This window comes from Aythya ferina (assembly GCF_964211825.1).
Source record: "Aythya ferina genome assembly, chromosome: 4".
NCBI classification, from domain to species: domain Eukaryota; kingdom Metazoa; phylum Chordata; class Aves; order Anseriformes; family Anatidae; genus Aythya; species Aythya ferina.
Genome location: NC_140300.1, coordinates 72,191,953 through 72,206,688, shown reverse-complemented (window position 1 = coordinate 72,206,688; position 14,736 = coordinate 72,191,953). Strand labels below are relative to the sequence as shown.

The 14,736-nt window shown below is 47.2% G+C and overlaps 1 protein-coding gene and 1 long non-coding RNA gene across 6 annotated transcripts in view; one reads left to right on the top strand and one right to left on the bottom strand.

Moving 5' to 3' along the window:
• The window catches only part of LEF1 (lymphoid enhancer binding factor 1), a 57,459-nt gene that overhangs the window by 37,284 nt on the left and 5,439 nt on the right, over window positions 1-14,736 (top strand). For 3 of the 5 annotated variants that reach the window (XM_084518966.1, XM_084518964.1, XM_084518968.1), the window contains 4 exons: window positions 1,069-1,191; window positions 1,898-2,060; window positions 5,461-5,568; window positions 8,771-8,819. In XM_084518966.1, the coding sequence (XP_084375092.1) occupies window positions 1,069-1,191; window positions 1,898-2,060; window positions 5,461-5,568; window positions 8,771-8,819 (443 nt within the window). Of the gene's footprint in view, window positions 1-1,068; window positions 1,192-1,897; window positions 2,061-5,460; window positions 5,569-8,770; window positions 8,820-9,480; window positions 9,522-14,736 lie in introns of all 5 variants that reach the window. The other 2 variants (XM_084518967.1, XM_084518965.1) reach the window with 1 other exon arrangement.
• Window positions 6,041-8,759, bottom strand: LOC311436619. Its single transcript, XR_014692971.1, has 2 exons — window positions 8,219-8,759; window positions 6,041-7,844 (listed from the first exon to the last, which is right to left on the bottom strand). It is a non-coding gene; the product is annotated as an uncharacterized lncRNA (long non-coding RNA).

Sequence of the window (14,736 nt, the reverse complement as noted above, 5' to 3'; positions counted from 1 at the left end):
TTGCCTCTGTTTGCGTGGGTGCCTTTGGGTTATCGCTATCCCTTCGCTTCTTTGCAGGGGAATGACAAGCATGTGCCTGGCAGGGTGACTGGGGAGAGAAGCCGTTCTTTCTGTACAATTAAAATCACCCAGCTGGTTACAGGGCTTCGTGTTTGCTTTATTTTCATGGAGTGGAGGATCAGGCCAAAGGGACTAGGGAATGGAGAAGGAGAGGCTGAATGCAGTTCCTTAACCAGCGCTCATTCAGCAAACCTTTAGCTTGCTGGTGGTGTTGCTGGGGGATTCCACCAGCTCAAAGCAAAGCGTGCAGGTTCTCCTGAGCACCTGGGGCTCAGCACCCCGAAGGCCCCTCACCCTCGAGGATGAGCTGGGTTAGCAGGGTGGGATGGTGGTGTTAGTGGTGCTGTTTTGTTTTCTATTTTCCTTCTCGTACAGATGGAAGGAAGTTTTACTTAGGGCAAGTCTTTCTTTTTTTTAATTCCTTCTTCCAAGACGCAGGAATTTTTCATCGTAATTAGTGTAAGCATTTGAGGGGAGGATAGTGAGCTTAGGTGATGTTAAAATCTTTTCATTTAAGTACCTCGAAAAGTAAGAGATTCCATACAGAGCTCTCAGGGACTTCTTGAAGAGACTTCTTCTTTTATTTTATTTGTTTCTGCATGGCAGTTCCCTCCTTCGCATTGGCTGGTGGTGGATAATTTAAGAATGTTTATATCTTGGTGTGGAAATACAGTTTTTGGTTAAGAAATGTGTATTTCTATTGCTAGTCAGTGCAACAGTACGACCACTAAATGTTTCTCCTGTGCATTGATAAAACTATTTGCCCGAAAGGTAATAAAATAACTTCTTCAAAACCAAAACATTGACCGAGTTTTGTTTTTCTTGAATAAAACCGGCTACAATGCACGAATCTTAGCCAAATATTTTTCATGCACTCTTAAAGAATTGCCTTTCCCTCGCAAGCTCCATGGTATTTGCATTCTTGGGGCGTCCTGCTGCTGTCATATTTGCTTGATGCCTGCCTTCAGTAGGGTTACAGACCTTCCTTTGTTTTTTTTTTTCTTTTAGGTTTTCACATCACATGATTCCTGGTCCTCCAGGCCCTCACACAACTGGAATCCCTCACCCAGCTATTGTAACACCTCAAGTAAAACAAGAACATCCGCACAACGACAGTGAGCTAATGCATGTGTGAGTCTGCCTTTCCGCACCGAGCCCCCTGTCAATAAATGTTTGAGATCTAATGCTGTCTGAAGACATGTCAAGGTCTAAAATGAATGAAAAAAAGAAATACCTCTCGTGACCTCTCTGAATTTTGACCCCTTATGTAACTAAAAAAAGGAGATAAGGGCGACTTTTTAGAAGAGTAATGAAACATGAAGCCCTTGCTCATTCCAGTCCAGCACTTTTTAGCTATCAGCAGCAATCATCTCGACTCCGACATAACCATGGACCGGTCTACCCGAGGATGCTGCTTGAGGGTGAACTCATGAGCTTCTGCTGGAAAAAGTCTTAGCTGCAAAACATACCAGTAGAAAGCAACGTTGCTGCTTAGTGCTTGGAGGCAAGAGGCCCAAGAAAGAAGCAGATGAGGGGCTATCCTCCTGCCTGTAGCAGGGTACTGCAGATAACCATTCAGAAAGAGAATAGGTGAGATAGGGATGAATCTGGAGCAGATCCACAGATCAAATGTTATGTGCCCATCAGCCAGACACCTTAAGTCAGTTCTCTGAAAAGCTGTGAAAGGGGATGGGGCATAACCACTGAAATTCACGTCCTCGGGAGCTATTTCACTGTAACCACTGATTGGAAATTCTCATTTGGGTGGGGTTTTTTTAGGCTGAAGGTAAATAGATGCTTTTCTTTCCTCCTTCCCCCTTCCCCCACCACGTTTTAGGAAGCCTCAGCACGAACAGAGAAAAGAACAAGAGCCAAAAAGACCTCATATTAAGAAACCTCTGAATGCTTTCATGTTGTACATGAAAGAAATGAGAGCGAACGTTGTAGCAGAGTGTACTCTGAAAGAAAGCGCAGCTATCAACCAGATTCTTGGCAGAAGGGTATGTACAGAAGGGTGTGTGTGTGTGTGTGTGTGCTCACGTGTGCTGCTAATTTGTGTGTTTCCCTTTAGTGGGTGTGATGGCTCACTTTCTGCTCGAGGTGCTAACTAATGTGCAACTATCAAATTAGCTATAGAAGATAAAACATGCGACTAAAAATAAAAGCGAGGTCTTGATTTTTTTTTTTCCTCCTCATCAAACTGGCGTCTGTTCCGTTCGTGTCAGCGCCTCAGGCAGGAAATATTCTCATCCACACGTGGAAGGAGCATTCGAATCGCCCTCTGTGTCCTCCCGTAGGCTGGGATCCAGTCAAAGATGAACTCTGGACGTCAATGGAGATGGAACTGAGAAGTGAATACAACCAGGGTCTGATTGTAAAATCACGTAGACTGGCAGGGATCTGTGGAGGTGGTTCAGCCCAACACCTGCTCAAAGCGGGTCCAGTGACCTCAGCTTGCTCAGGGACCTGTCAAGTTTTGAATACCTCTCAAGGAACCAGCTGAGTATTTGGTGATCCCAGACACATCCCAGAGCCTCTCAATTGCTGAGAGTCGTTTGGTTCTGTGGCATCGCAGGCATGTTCTTTTCTTTCCATGCTCTCAAAAATTGCAGGCCAACCCACAGTTACAAACCTCGTGCTCACTGTCAGCATTGTTCCTCCAGGGAATGCAGCAGAGAGATGTACCCATTTTGAATTTGATTGTCCCACAAATTAAAAAAGGGATGACATTTGTAGCACGTGGAGTATGGATTCTTGCAATCCCCTTGCCCAGTGAACCCCATTTTTGACTCCTGGCTAAGTCAGTATGAGGAGGCACTACAGCTCTCTGAAAAAAATGTGCTTTTAAGTGGGAAGTCAGTGCACAACTTTAGCTGCTTCTCGTCTGAAGACCTATTTTACCCCCTTAAACAGCGCAGGAATCTCTTGTTGCTTGTCCCGGTTCCTTTAGCCCTCTTCTTTCTCTCTGATGTTCTTGCTGCTTGCTCTTAAAGGACACCTTGCAGCTTTTCTGTCCTTGCATGCAGGTCTCTGTGATCATGTTTTACATTCTCACCCCCTCAGTAATTCGTCTTAGTTGCTGAGTACATCAGTCTTGTTTTCTTGACTTGAATGATGGCAGTGGCTCGTTTAACTCCATTTTGCTAATGAATCAGTGCTCTGCTCCATGCTTTTTTCCACTGCTCTGACTTCTATTTCCAAGTAAAAGTACCTCAGGTTCCTCTTTCCTGTGGTACAAACAACGCATGAGTTATCCCATATAATTGCAGGGAGATTAATTATTATCAAACGTTTTGTGTTCAGCCATCCTGGCCACTATTTGCTATGCTCTCTGCCACTTTGGAACAGGAGCCTCTGTTCCCGAGAGCTGACGCTCTGCATGCTGCTGGGCTCTCTGATGCTGCCGCTTAATCCGGAAGCCCAAGGCTGGAAATCCTCTGCTTTAACTAAGGAGAGCTTTTTCCTCTCCTTCCCACCCACCCTTGTGCCTCCGTGGGCTCTAGGTTTAAATTGTCGCTTCTTCACACCCAGCAAGCAAGGGTCAAGGCACAAAAACACCTCTCAGGAAAACGGCAGCCTTAGGGACCTTTCAGGTCTGCAGCAGGGAAGGATGCCAACTTCTAAGAAAAAAAAAAAATCTAATCCAGGGCTTTCTCTGCATGGTTTGGAGTCCCAGTTTTGCTCTTTTCGAGCTCAGAGAGTTTTAAATGTGGGCACTGAAGCCAGCGAGAAACGCAAGTCCCATGTCACTGCCACACAAGGACCAGTTTCGTAACTCTGAGTCCAGGTGACACTAGAAAATGAGGCAGAAAGTGTCAGCTACAGGAAAGCTCTATATAATTTGTAAAAAAAATAAAATAAAATAAAAATCTAATAATGTTCTGAGTGGAAAAATAACTTTAAATTCTTAGATTTTTTACCTTCATATTTCTGGTAAGGCAGCTGTTCTCCGTCTGTCCTCCTGTTAGCAGCAAATAATGTCTGCAGAGAAATGGGCCGTCCCCTTATCGTATTTTCTTAAGGTTTCTCACTCCATTTGCACTGAACCAGAAATGTTCCACCTGTCACTGAGGCGGCCTGACCCTTCTCGTCCTGCCTCTTGCTGTACTGAAATTTGGCTGCCTCAGTTGCTCATGTGGAATTTTTTTTTTTTCCACAGTTGTAACTTTGCCTTTATCAGCTTACTTGCTGTTGCAAATGAAAAATGCTCGTTCCTTGGATGCTCGGGACCTTCCAGTCCTGGAACGCGTGCGCGGAACCCGAGAGCTGCAAACAGGCTGAGAGCCGCTGTGCGCTCGCTAACACATCGAGCTTGTCGAGGCAGACAAGTTCACATCTTCCACCATGTAACAAAACAACGAATTAAATCAAATGTGATTTGACCCGAAAGCCTAGTTCTGTGAATTATTCGTGCATGAGTTTCTCACTGATTTCATGGTTCTGTGTTTCTAACATCTTCCTTCCTTTTGTCGTGGCCCCCCTGTCGCCGTCATCCCTCTCTCCCCCAGTGCACGTGGTCAAACAAGAATCACAGAATCACAGAATTTTTCTAGGTTGGAAGAGACCTCAAGGTCATCGAGTCCAACCTCTGACCTAAAAGAAGGCACATCTAAAGCCGCAGCAGTGGACCCAATTCTGAATAAAATTCCTTTTCTCTTTCTGGTTCAGGTCTAGTAGCTGTTCCCCCAACTACAGAATTATTAGATACCGATGTAGATGGTGCCTTTTCATCTCTGCACATCTTTGGTTTCGTTTGGTGTTTAAATGAGATAAAGAAAGCAGGAAATTTATCCTTTCTTGGCCACCCAGGTCAACTCCCGTAATTTGGAAGACTGCAGCGCTGTGGGTTTTGTACCTTAGAAACTTTCTGCAGTTGCCATTTTCTCTCCCTTTGTTACAACAAGAACTCAGAAGGCGGGTGCCTTGGAGCTCGATACGTAGAGGTTGATCTTGGAACAGGAGCCTGAGAGCCCTCCGTGTTGGCACTGCAACCCCGTGTGTAGCTGCTGCTCAAAAGCAAGACAGCAATCCCTTCTGTGGTGGGCAGCTCTCCGCCCTTCAAAGGCAGCACAAACCATTCCGTTTTGTCAGGAGCTGGAGTGCTTCTTTTTAAGCTTTTTTTTTTTTTTATGTCATGTTGGGAAAGCACGGTTCTGTGAGCGGATTATATGGTGAGCCCTGTTTCCATAAATGATTTTTGTCTTGCTCAAGGCACTTGGCAGTTACAGAGCTGACAAATGCCTGAAAGTTGTTTAATAAACACGGGTGCTTGTAACTGCTAATGAATTTCATTTTTGCAATGGAGGACTGAATCAAAGTCACAAAAACACTTGCTCATGTCATCTGTTGCCTAGGTATGAGTTATTTCCAGGTCTAATGCGATGTTTATTTTGTTTGCAGTGGCACGCTCTCTCCCGTGAAGAACAAGCGAAATATTATGAACTAGCTCGTAAAGAAAGGCAGCTACACATGCAGCTTTATCCAGGCTGGTCTGCAAGAGACAACTATGTAAGTCGCTCAGTTGAAGGTTCCTTCACCTAACAGGTTTTTTTTTTTCTTTATTTTTTTTTTTCGCTTCTAGCTTGTGGAAATACCTGGTAGGAGGGACGGTGAACAAATACACAACATAAGCCTTATATTTGTTTGTACTTCAAACAACAACGAAATGTTAAATTTTCTGGATGTTGAGATGCATCTTACGAAGGTCACAGATTTTGAGGGAAAATAAATAGCACAGAAACTTTTTCATAGTCAGTCATCAGCACTGTCTGAAAGCTTATGTCCTACTGCACAGCTGTGAATTTTCCATTATTTCTATTTGATCACCTGCTCTCCAGAAATCTTGTATAGACCTGAGCAAAAAATAAAAGGGGTGCCTCCCTTGCAGGAGAACCTAAAGCCTGGGGTAGTGGTGGAAGCTGAACTTCAGTTGAAGGTAATTCTGGATGCTCCACCCCTGAAATAAAGCCTGCAAAACGTGTACAGATAAACCTTACGATAGATTCTGCTTTTATAGTTTGGCGAGGCTGAGAAATTTAGCTAAGATTTTTTTTTTTACGATGGCTCATATTTTATAATTAAATATCAAACACCATTCCCGTGTTGCACAGCTTGCACTGCACAGTTGTGCTAGCGTGCTCGCTCCGAGCAGTCGGTGTAGCTGTTTGTTAGGTAACGAAGCCCAAAACCTTTCTGTCCCCCATCAGGTGTAACATTATTTACTGCGTTTCGCAGTGTGCATGCCACGTCTGGCTCGCTTTCCCATCTGCATTAGGCTGACCGTGGCATTTCTCGAGTTGTGTCTCGTGGACACTGAGGATTGGGGGGTGCCTGAACGCGGCGTTAACAGAGCCTGCAGAAGCACTCAGCATTTCCAGCCCAGCACAGCTCCCGTTCAGTTCAAACACATTTTTTTGTTGTAAGCCAGAGTCTCCGAGGGAGATTTTTGGCACGGGAGGTGTTGACACAGAAACCATGTGATCATCTCCGAAGCAAATGCCTTGGTCTTGCTGACATCCGTGCCCGGTTGTGTAAGCACAAATACTACTGGAAGCCCTGGCAGCCTGTTTCAGCCTGTTGCTGCCTGTTTTACACGGCCGTCTTCCCTAGCAGATGGGCTGTCATGACCTTATGCAGGTGGCTGGCTTTTAAAGTAGCAGGAAAGGTGTCCTTCAGCAGCTTACTTCACTTGGAGGGCACTGCCCGGTGACAATCAGATGTGTTGACTTCGTGAACCTGATGTGTTTTGCCACAGCCTGCTGCCACACAGCACAAGCAGCAGACCTGTGGTTTCCTAAATGCCTCGATAAGACGTTGCCTGCATCAGGTGGCACGTGAGACCTCTCTCAGACCTGCTTCCTACTAACATCCTGTGCAGCTCTGACGTGCTCCAGCCCTGTGTTGCACCAGAGGATCCTCCTGAGCGCAGCACTGCTGAGAAGGCGGTCATAGGAGACCACAGGTTATCACTGAAGCCTTTTCAGGTCCAAGTCGTCCTTTTTTTCCTTCATTTTCGCTAACTTGCCGTCAAAAATGAAACTATGCATTTAGCAAAGAGATTGCTGCAATATTTTGGGGTTGGAAGTGAATTAGAGAGGCCCTGTTTCCTGCAGCTGATCTGACAAAACAGTGACTTTTAAGAAAATGTACCGCTTGGTTTTAATTCTTCTGCTTTGGTTTGCCCCGTTACTCAGGAGTTCAGGAGTTCCAAGAAAATGTGATGTGTTGTTGTTAAGCTGCTGACAATATCTGGGCACTTTTCATTGTGTTTTTTTATTACTGACACCCAGAGAAGTCCTTCAGAGGTGTGCGACAGGCATGAGAGCAGTGTTTCCATACCGTGGCGGTGTTGCCAGAAGCTAGTTTCAGCCCAGCTTTTTCCTTCTTTTCTTCCACTTCTGGTACCCACAGGTGGGTCTCAGATCAGTGTGTTTCAGCTGAAGCCAGCCAGACTCAGAGAACAACAGAAAGCTCTCCTTGCGTGATTTTTCCATGTAACCATCTGCAGTAAGGCCACGCCGCCGCAGAGCAGCCTTGCCTGGCTGCCTCCACACCAGAGCACACCGCCCTGATTTTCCCAGCCCCCTTGAAATCCGCTTTCTGCTTTCCCAAACCCGCTGTCCGTCCCAGCCGAAGGGACACCCCAGCCCTGCAGCTCTGCCCTTCCCGTCTGCGGCCGCGCCACGGCAGGGTGCTGGGACGTGGGGCACGCGTTGGTGGCTGCCAGATGTGCTGGGAGGCGCAGGGCAGAGCCAGCGGAGCCACACACCACTTGGCCACAGCTCCTCTCTGCAAGCCTCTCCCGCAGCTCGGAGGTTTTCTTAAAATACGAGCGGATCCACGTTTCCTTTCACTTCTCTTTATCTCTTTCTGGAGAAGTTTTCGACGGACAACGCAGGGCAACGAGGGGAAGGCCTGCGGCAGGCCGTCAGGGTGGCAATTAGGGCGCTGCGAGATGAGCGAGGCTGAAAATTGCGGGTCTAAAGCGAGCCTTTGCCTTCCGAGCTCGGGCCTTCCCCACAGCAGGGGGCACGGGAGGAGGCTGACTGTGGGTTGGCACGGCGAGCCCGTGCTGACACGCTGGTGCCAGCGTGGTGTCCAGCACAGACAGCTGCCCCAGGCCCCTTTCTGGCCAGCCCCTCGGTCTCGCCAAGGTTACCACACCGCACTGCTAGCTCTCCAGGCACGGCCACGCGGCCTTTGCTCAGCCACGGGTGTTATCAGCACAGTTTTAGCTTGGCTGGCTGGCACCCTGGGGCCAAGCCGTGGTTGTCCTAGGTACTTTCAACACCCTGTCTGCTGCTGCCGTAAGTATCCGAATGTGTGAAGGGCTCTTGTAAGAGCCATAAATTCGGATATCAACGTTTGTGTCATCGGGTTATGAAGCTCAAGAAGTCTTCCGGGTGCTCGTGGCTGCAAGCGTTCGCTGAGGAACTGCCAGAAATTGTATTTCGATTTGGATACAAAAATCTGTATTGCTCATGTGCATGGTTCTCCGTAGATGCTGAGGGCAAACCTTGTTAGCACTGAAAGAGTTGGAAGTGGGTTAGAAAGGGCTTTAACTGCTCTGAAAAAGATGTGTTTTGTTGTTTTTTTTTTTCCTAACCACTTTCTCGGTGTCCAGCTGGCTTTCATTTCAATGTTGTGGGACAGGGAGGGATAAAAGACGTAGTGCGTGTGTAATGGGATGGTAAAGTTGCCTGTTTTGCAGGGGAAGAAAAAGAAGAGGAAGAGAGAAAAGTTGCAGGAATCAGCATCAGGTAGGCCATGACCGACTCTTCCTTAGCACTCACTTCAGGTGTGTTTCAGAAACCAGGGCTTGTGCTATTAATTTTCACATGCTGTGCTCTAACCATTTGCTGCTGACTGATGTTTTAAGATACTTCACTTTGAATGCAAGCTTGTAAAAACGCACACAATGCTTGTTTCCTCTCCCTCACCCCTCTCCCTGTAACTCTCCTGACCGCATCAACATCTTTGGCTGAACTGACGCCTTGCTGCAGTCACTCTCCTGCTGTACCTTTGCTTTTCTTCCCCGCCAGTTGTATCATCCTTAGACTTCATCTCAAGTGCTGTGTGGGACCATTGGACACTGGAAAGTTTACACTGACCTTTTTTTGTAGCCACTTTAGTTTTTAGCACCGTATTTTACATTTCCATCTACACTAACAGCTGCCAGTAGGCTGGCTAAAAGCATCAGTGAGGTCTCCTCTTTGCCTTTAAAACACATAAAAAGAAACACTGTTTTCCCCAACACGAATGGCTGGTATAAGAACCATAAGGATTAAAACCCAAAACCAAAACCACAAAAAAAATAAATAAAAAAAAATAAATCCATGTAATGCTGTAGCAAACAGACTTATTTGGAATGTGCAAAAACTCTGTAACAGAAATTTGTTAAAGGAAAACAATTTTCTACAGGTACAGGCCCCAGAATGACAGCTGCCTACATCTGAAGCATGGTAAGAACATCTCTAAAGCTTTCCTGATAAAAACTGAATTGTAAGCTAAGCTTTCTTATAAATTTTTATGCCATAATATGAATTTTAGCAAAAATTGCAGAAGTTTCATACCCCAAAGTGAATGTTGCTTTGACTACTGATGGTTTTTATACCGGCTATCTACTAGGCGTCCACCATTTCACTTCTTAACCTTAATACTTCCAAACTGACCATACCTCACTGACTCGCTGCAAGTCTGCCTGTGAAGCACAAGGACGGGTTTATGTTAAGCAGTGCAAGCCCTCCCAGCCAGCAAAATGCCACAGCTCAGAAAGAGCAGGCTGGAAGCTGGCTTTGGAGCACATTTTATGTGACAACACTGGCTGGCGGGGTACACTTTATTTAAAAAAAATTGTTTATTCACCTGTATACTAACAAACCATCTGCTGAGAGAACGGGACTGTATTTCAGCTGTATCAGAGTTGTTCCCCTCGGCTGAACGGTGGTGTGTTGTGTGGGGTTTTCTTTGTTGCAGTTCCAGCCTGTGTTTTCTCTCTCCACACCACCTCCAGGAGGTGGACCCGCACCGGCTATTGCACACACCCAGCAGCACCACCCCGCTGGGCTGTCAGATCCTCCCTTCTCACTGCTTTCTCCCCTCTCTCCCTGACTCGTGTGGCCACACGAGCCCCTGGGCACTCGGTAGGCAGCGAAGCGACCTCCTCCGGGCTGTCCCCTCTGCTCAGACTTGCAGCTGGAGGGAGCCAGGTGGAGTTTGTTCCGTGTCGTCAGCCGGCCAGCACGGCCCAGACCTCTCCTCTACCTAAACCAGCAGGCCAGTGAGGCTCAACTTGCCTAGGTTTAAGAGTTTGCTGTTTCGGTTCACTTTTGTAAAGCTGAAAAGAAGGGAAAAGGCAAAATGCACACGGACAGCCTTGCTCGTTGCGATATGCCAGGCTCGTGCTGGTTTGGGGTGTGGATTGCAGCATTTGGGTTCTGTAGGCCACACAACAAATGTAGCTGTGAAGCGTGGCTCCAGCGACTGTCCCAGGTGTTATACCTATAAAGCAACAGAAAAGGGCAAGTGCTTTAACCTTGACTTTTCTAATTGATACTTCGCTGCCCAGGCCCACGATTGCTGTGAGTACTTTTCCCTTTGATGTTAACAGAGCACCAGCAAACAACGCACGGCTGATACAGGAGCTACACGCTTTAACATTGTGCTCTGGCATATCTTTTGGCATATCTAAGTTAGTGCACAGAACTTAATTAGGAATGGGGTACGATTAGGGTTCATGTGACAGTTAAAAGCTGGGGAATGTTTGGTCTCTTGGATGCGTTACACCCCGAGGATGGCTGCCTTGCCTACACCCCGGTGCTTTTGTTGGAGTTTCTGTTTGCATTTCCCATAGCAGAGAATCAGTAGAAATAGGAGATGATGAAGCTGTGGGTTTTCTCTTCTACCTCTACATCCTTTCTGCCCTTCCCTTAAGGTCCATAATGGTGTGGAAACTGTTGTAATATCCTCTTCTCTGTCCTCGTATAATTTATACCACGAAGGGTGAGAAAGGGAGGCATCGCCTTCCTCTGAAGGGGAAGTGTGCTGCTGGCTCCACGTGGGCACGCGTCGGCAGCTTCACCGGGCGCTGCGTGCCGAGTGAGTGCTCTCCTCTGAGCCGTACAGATGTGCCCAAGCTGGAAGTAAAGGCACGGGATGATTTAGGGAACCCGAATCAGCCAGACTTCAAAGTAAACTTCTGAAGGTTAAGACTCCTGCCCTTTGCAAGCCTACTCCAAGGAATGTTTTGCCCACGAGCGGAATATTTTAGCAGGCCCGCAGCAGAGCTGTTGCAGTCTTTACTGGATGGAGATGACAAGTTTGGGAATGCCTTTCGGTGAGCTCGTGAAGACAGGAAAACACTGGCTTCCCTGCTCGCATGGCTGGTGCGAGGCAGAGGGGGAAGGAGGGTGGGAGGTCTGGGAAGGAGACAGGCATTCTGTTATCTGAGAGGAATCAGAAACGAGTAGGTGGCAAGACCAAAGAAAGAATCTCGAGATCAGCACAAAGGCGATCAGCCAGGGCTGTAATTAGGGTGATGTAAGTGAGAAGGATGAAATGGTGGGAGGGTTGCGTGGTGGGATGTTCAGAGGAAAGTAACGGAAGAGATATGGAGACATGCAAACAGAAATGATTTAAGAGACTGTGAAAGTGTTTTTTTTTTTTTTTTCTTTCTCCATGAACACTTCAGAACATTACTGATCTTTAAGACAGACTTCTGGCCAGGTTCTTGGCTTGCTCTTCATTTGAGCGGTGAACTCAAGATGGTAGCATGAAGCTGCTCCTCTTCCCAGCGCTGTACACACCAGGACGCTCCTTATGGCTTCCCTGCTTAGGATGTAGCTGAGTTCCTCTAAGCCCCCCAGCCTGCTGAGCTGCCAATTTGTAAAAACACTTTAATATTAGAGAGTTTTAGGAATGCTGTGACCCGGTACTCCAGTCCTTGATAAATTACCCAGGGATACTCTTGAAGAGCTGCAGAACGGCCTCCAGGTGGGATTTTGTCTTCGGTTCCTATGGCCCAACACCGTGCTTCGATTAGCTCCCATTTGCTGAAGAAGTAACTCCTGTTTGTTATCCTCTCCTTTGAAATCAGCTGAGAGCGGTGCAAGACCTGATAGTGCTAAAAAATGGGTTTGGAGAAAGCCAGGAGGAAGGGGAAATGAGGAGAGCTAAGATCAAGGACAACGCAAAGACTGCCTGTTGAATACCTTTCAGAAGGACTTCTTTTATTTTTTCAGAAAGACTTCTTCCAGAAGATTTCTAAATGCGAGCAGTTCTGTGACCGAAGTGGTGATTACTAATTTCCTACCCAATTTGACTTTTGTGAGGAAAAACCAATATTTTAGCATCTCACGGGTATTTTTAAATCATTGAGGTAGTAGAAGGGTGCTACCAAAAGTGCCCCGATCATCCCGCAACACGGAAATAGTTAACTTTTTGTGCCTTGCTATGTGTGGCAATTGCAAAAGGCACATCGTTTGACATATGGCAGGAAGCAATTGGGAAGTCCTCACAAGCTACATAATTTAACATTGTGTTTTGGCATGTCTTCAAGGGCTGAAAAGAGTGATAGAGAAGTGTTATAGACATTTGAAAACCTGTGAGAAGTGAATTTGTGGCTTGCAAAAACTCCGTGACAATTAGCATCCAGATTAGCAAAGTTTTCAAAAATAAGGAAACTTGACTAATACTGATTTACAATCAGAAGCACTTAAAGGGATCACATTAAGACTGCTTGACTTTAAGCAAGGAATGATCTGTAATGTTTCAAAACCCCTAGATGGAAATTCGGCGAAGAAGAAACTTTGGATAGCGCTGCAACAAGAAATCTCTGCCTGGATTATCTTCTGCTCATTACTTAGACAGAAAATGGAGTTAGGCTGTGAAAGCAGAATATGAAGTGGGTGGCAAAGAACCAGCTGATGACCACGCTCATAGCTGACCCTGGCTTTCTGGCCAGTGTCCTAGAAAGGAGATGCAAAGGGGATGACGGTGGTGTAGGGACGTGTCCTGACTGAAGAGAAATGCTTCCTCTGTGCCCCGTGTTTCCCCGTTCCCTCTCCTGCCTGAGTAAAAAATGAAGTAAAAGATGAGGAGCATTTGATGGATTGAAGTATTTCTGTGATCCAAATAGTCACTGACTTCGGTTAGCCTCAACCTTTTTCAGGCAGGCACAGGAACTCGCAAGGAGGAGGGGTGTAGCCCTCACGCAGACCCCCTCCTGCAGCCAGCCCTAACCCAACGCGGAGCCTTCGGGGCAGAAGATGGGAAAGCTGCATCCTGTCAGGCTCTCCGACAGCAAGGAAAACATCAAAGGAGCAAACGTGAAGGGAAGCCGGCTCCTGTTTAGGCGGCAGGTACAGAAGGGCACTGACACCTGCTGGGAGAGATGCAGCAGAGCATGTGGAGAGCCCCATTTCCCTGTTCCAGCCCGCGAACTGAGGGTGGGAAGGAGGCACGGAAGCAATTTTGGGTGCAGTCAGCGACTATGGGAGGCGTAAGGGCAAGGCAAGGTAGGGGCAGAGCACAGGTTTGCTAAATAAGAAGCAGAAAGCTCTGAGCCAGGCAGTCAGCATGGGCACGGGAGGGACAAAACAAGGAGACTCTGCCAGGGTTTACAAAATGTTGGGTTTTGCAACCAAAGTCTTTGAGAAGATCAGCAACGAAGGCAGCACTTCCAGACTTCAGTGGCAAAGGACAAAAGTTGGTAACTCGGCAGGAGGACACCTAAAACCTGTGGTGCTTGAGCTGCAGATGCTGCTGCAGAAATTAAAAGCGGCGTCGGATCATTTCTAAGGTGTTAGCAGCAGGAGGCTTGGGCCAGAGAGAAGGAGCAGCATTGTTCTACCACCCTTCCTGTGGGACAGGGTGGGGACAGGGAGGAGGCTGCCAGGGCACCATTCTCTTCTGGCTGAGGGCTGTGTGTGTCGGTGGCTTTAGTAAACTTAGCACCAGACTGGGGACTCGAAGGTCATGAGGAAACCGTGGAAGCAAATGGTTTCAGAAGGAAAACCGTGAGACTTCGGAGTGCGGTTTCACTCCAAACTGGAACAAAACCGGAGCGTTTCAGCACCCATCTCATGTCTGCGTCGTGTTTTCTTTTTGTACTGGCAAAAAGTTCAAAGGGGGAGACCGACGTGTGGTTGTGGCATTGTCACAAGTCCTCCCACTTGTTTGTGGAGCCCAAGCTTGGGTGAAGTCTGTCCTCTAAGGCCAACAGCGTTGCATGTAAGGGCAGTTCTGCCACAGCTCGCCCAGCAAACTAGCACTGTTTAGTTTCAGAGGTTGTGACTGAATTTCAGAGGTCTTCTGGCACATGAGTGCAAAGCCAGCCATCCTGACGACAAAACCAAAAACCAAAACCAAGCCTAAACCAACGACTCGCTGGTTCTGATATTGCAAAAGTCACTGCAGGTAGAGCCAATCTTCTACAACACCAGCTTTAAGCCCAAATTGCATCAAACAAAGGCGGTGTGTGTGAGCTCGGCGGTGCTTTCTGCGCACAGCTCCCACACTGCCAGTGCTGCTCGATGGGTGTGCGACGGTAGGAAAGGTGGAAGAGCTCTCGGACACGCTCTGCTTACACCTCTCACCTTCGGGTGCAGAAAATCACTCATTTCCATGACTCTATCCATATATTAGCAGATGGAAACATTCAGCCCGTCTTTCCAAGTG